This window comes from Morone saxatilis, unplaced genomic scaffold (genome assembly GCF_004916995.1).
Source record: "Morone saxatilis isolate NCDOM2014 unplaced genomic scaffold, NCSU_SB_2.0 Contig15, whole genome shotgun sequence".
Lineage (NCBI taxonomy): Eukaryota > Metazoa > Chordata > Actinopteri > Moronidae > Morone > Morone saxatilis.
This window is the reverse complement of record NW_023339707.1, coordinates 195,127-199,533: the sequence shown is the minus strand read 5'-3', so window position 1 is coordinate 199,533 and position 4,407 is coordinate 195,127. Positions and strand designations below refer to the sequence as shown.

Below are 4,407 nucleotides of genomic sequence, written 5' to 3'. Positions count from 1 at the left end.
CACAGTCACACAGTCACACAGTCTGTTCAAGTGTTTCAGTTCTCACTTGTCTGTTCAGGTGTTTCAGTTCTCACCTGTCTGTTCAGGTGTTTCAGGTACATGCCGCAGGCTCTGCAAAAAGCTTCCAGCAGCAGACCGAAGCGACGGGACACCGTCTTATTGTGCATCTCTGACCTGAGAACAGTTACAATTACAGAGTAAACTTTGTTACTTACGAGGAAGCAGATAAACCTTTTTTATCAACTGTTCCTTCAGGTCACGTTTCTCACTTGAGATGCCAGAAGAAGAAGTGTCCTATCCTCTGATTGGTCAGAGCTTTCTTGATCAGGAACCGAGCCAGAGGATTGTCCAGGTACATCTCATACTTTAACACCTGTGAACACACAGTTTAGATAGTTTCTTTTTGTTTTACTGGCAGCACACGAAAAGACAAACTCAAACAGTGAGCATAAAAAACACTGGAGATCAGTGAAATTAGATCATTATAGACTTTGTAGACTTGTGCAGGCGATGAAGAACAGGGCACAATGCTCCATGAATGTTCAAGTTATAATTACACAAATAGTACCAGGAGGTGTATCAGAGGTGTACCAGGAGGTGTATCAGAGGTGTACCAGGAGGTGTACCAGGAGGTGAGGATGTAAACACACCTGTACGAGCTGCAGCAGGTACTGCGACAGCTTGTCGTCTGTCAGACCTTGTACCAGACAGCGTAGAGCGAACTCTCTGACCATCGGATCAGGAAAGTTACAGTCCAACAACTCCAGAGCCGACTCTGGCTCCATCAGAGGCCACTCCTTCAGCAAACAGTACATCTGAGGAGCGAGCGGGAAGCGAGGAGAAGAGCGGAGCAAGAATGGAGAGAGGAGGAAGAGGAGATGAAAAGAGGAAGAGGAAGAGGAAGACGAGGAGGAGGAGGAAGAGGAAGACGAGGAGGAAGACGAGGAGGAGCAGCAGGAGGAGACAGACCAGTGACTAATGAGATGAATAGAAATACATAAAGAAAACTGACTGAGAATGAGTTTTGTACCTGAGACACTTCGTCTCTGGAGTTCCATTTGACGGACAGGAGCAGTTTAGGAAGAGACTCTGGGATGTTCACACAGTAATGTCTGCGGAGAAAGGCAGGTAGACAGAGAGACAGACAGGTACAGGTAAAGACAGGTAGAGACACAGACTTAGAGGTAGAATCACTTCAAGCCCATCTCTGCCCATGTTAAGTCCCGCCCCTCACATACATCCATATATTAAGTCCCGCCCCTCACATGTGTCTCTATGTTAAGCCCCGCCCCTCACCTGTGCCTCCAGAGGAAGTCCTTCTCCTGCTCGGAGAGCTCGTACAGAGGATCTCTGGAGCAGAGAGAACGAAGCTGCTCTGCATCACCTGCTGAAACACTGCTGTCACATGCCAGACGACTGCTCTGAGACAGAGAGACAGGTAGAGGGTGAGACACAGGTGGGACAGACAGGTGTGGGGGGGGAGGGGACACAGGTGAGGAAGATGGAGAGAGTGACTGTCTGCAGAGGTCAGTATCTATCAAAAGTAGTCTAAGGAGTAGTTGTATATATTATCAGTCAGTAGCAGTAGTTGTATATATTACCAGTCCAGTTCGTACAACATCAACACTATGGACACCAAATGGACTAACGAGGACCTAAAAAAGTTAAGGATAGTAATCTTTGGAAACCCATTGCTGCGACCGCTTCCACTTAAGAATGACACAGACCTCATTTTGGATGTTTGAATTAAAGAGTAATTTATTGTCCAATGTAAGGGTAAATGGTGGTGGTTAGGAGGCAGAGGTGAGGTTTTTAATCTGGAGTAACCCAACAGATGCCCCCCAACTTCCAAAATCCATTGCATCACTGTGGAGTAATATTAGAAGATGAGGAGGTATACTTGCGTGCTAGTGGGACCAACGACCATTTCGAGGTCGATATTATTAGACTCTAAATGGTATTGAGCATGAGAAAGTATAACATCGAATCAGTAGATGACATTTCGACTCTGACGACAGCAAAATACCAAAATATCTATAAGGAGAGTCTCTTATATGACGCTTTAGTTTTACATGATTACTACCTCGTGGAATGGCATTCTGCATCTCCGGGGTTACTTCATAAAGCTGGAGTAGATCGGTGCTATATGAGCCGCAGTGTCTGTATATGCGATATATCTCTAACTACAGTTGAATCACTTCTTCATCCGCAGAGGTTCAAGCTATGCAGAGATTCTATCGTGGCGAGGGATCGTAAGGTGTATGTGCACAATCTGGAGAGGAGGCGACCAGAGGAAGGTCGCTACGTATACTAATCTACGCGGCGAATGCACAGCAGAGAGCAGCAGTTCTAGGGTGAAGTGATATGACAAAACCACAGAGGGCAAGTCAGCAAGTAACTCGGTCCTACCTTAATTCTTGAATATAATAAATATACGGGTTGCCTATACACCATTCCCCAAGCTGAAGTGCTATAGGAAAATCAGCGGATCGATGATCTTAGGCAATGTCTGTCTGTGATCCCGGGTTGACGTATCCGTATATCCAGCAAACTATGACTCTTTCTATAAATTATTAGCGTGGTTTGTCCTCAGTGTTGTGTTTATTCGATACATGTCTATATGGATACACAGGCTTATATTCCAGTTCAGTTGGTTATCAATCTTAAGTTTGGCGAGAGGCGCTTATTGTTGACCAACAGATCTGGAGACACACAGAGTGATATGTGTCCCACCGTCTCGAGGAAACCCACATTGTGCACTTTGTGTCACTCAGCGGGTATTAGGTTACACAAGCACTGGAGCTAGACACACTCAACCAGTTGAATACTACTACAATCAATAGAACTTCACAGAGAACAAATTTTCTGCTGCACAAAATCGGGATAGTGAGGTTCATCAGTCTAGCGATGGTAAGAATGCGATAGAAGCAAAAAACTTTCACATCTACTACTATAGTCCAACCGCCTCTAAGCAAACACATTTCTTAGCATATCAATCAATAGACTGTAGGAGATGTTCACCTATCACGTTTTTAGGCATATTTTCGACGACACAGATCATGGCTTAGAAAACATCATAATGAAACGCTAGTCTATATGTTATTAATGACACAAAAGAAATTTCGCAACCTGGGACAATCTCAGTAGAATATTCTTTGCCTATTAAATCTGTACCAGCTGTCCTATAGCGTGTCGCATCATGTGTATTTTGACCAATTCTGTCTCTCTACATTTATGCGGAGACGATGCTCTTTTCTACTATGTTCCGTCTTGATGTCCAGGTGGAACGGAGTGGCTTGACCTATGAATCTACCTGGCTTGACCTCCCCTCGCTCAATGCCGAGACTCTGCCTGTCTATCTGTTCTGTGAAAGGAAGGAAAGGAGCCAAGGATGGTAGGGAAGGAAGGAAGAAGGAAGAAACACATAATTGAACGAATTAGAGAAAGAACTGAATTCAAATGTCTGTCTCTCACCTGTCTGTTCTTCAGGAGCACTGTCCTTCTGGCCTGGGGAAACTTAACCGTTTGACTACACAGACATTCTTGGTTTCGGGTAAAGTGAGCTCTCAGTCCTTTTGGGCCCGTCCCTCCACTCGCCTTGAAGGACCTCCTCAATCCCATTGGGAGTGGCTGGTTCAAATCCAATAAGGTTCACAAGACCTCGATCTACCTTGTCTGTCTCTCTATCTATTGGATTGATTCGATTTATCTAACTGATTGATTATTCTCCCTCTCTGTAGGGAACTCCCTGCATGTGGAGCTCGGAGTCTCTCCTGGTTAATCAGACCATCGTCGCTTCCTGATGAGCAGCAGATCAGCGAAGAACATGCCAACTGGACCATCAGCCGAGAGCTGGGCTACAACTAACTGCCACGGACTGGTAAGTAATATATACAGACTACTGCCACGGACTGGGTAATATATACAGAAGACTACTGCCACTGGACTGCTAATATATTATGGACTACTGCCACGGGACTGGGTAATAGGGTGATACAACTACTGACAGCTGGCATGGTAATATAGGATACAACTACTGACGACTGGACTGGGTAATAGTGAGTGACAAACTACTGCGTGACAGACTGGTGAAATATAGTTATAACAGGCCTAGGCTGCTACTGGACTGTGAAGGTATATACAATACTGCTAGCTGACTGGTAATTATATATCAACTACTGTCCACTGACTGTAATTATATATGACTTACTGCCAGCGACTGGTAATATATACAACTACTGACACTGACTGGTATAATTATATACAACTAAGCTGACACTGACTGTAATAGTGAACGAACTACTGTACGGATGCTGGTAATTATAAATACAACTACTGCTACTGACTGGTGAGATATATTACAAACTAACTGCTACTGACTGTCATATATACAACTACTGCGCACGG

General features: G+C 44.7%; 1 protein-coding gene across 1 annotated transcript in view; it reads right to left on the bottom strand.

Annotated features, from left to right (window-relative positions):
* Positions 1 to 1,732, bottom strand: part of LOC118324908 (phosphatidylinositol 4,5-bisphosphate 3-kinase catalytic subunit alpha isoform-like) — a gene marked incomplete in the record, with an annotated part of 5,683 nt that extends 3,951 nt beyond the window's left edge. The window contains 6 exon segments of the mRNA XM_035657413.1: positions 18 to 174; positions 270 to 373; positions 651 to 815; positions 1,031 to 1,112; positions 1,297 to 1,548; positions 1,728 to 1,732. Coding sequence (XP_035513306.1) covers positions 18 to 174; positions 270 to 373; positions 651 to 815; positions 1,031 to 1,112; positions 1,297 to 1,548; positions 1,728 to 1,732 — 765 coding nt within the window.
* Positions 1,733 to 4,407: the final 2,675 nt, after the last annotated feature.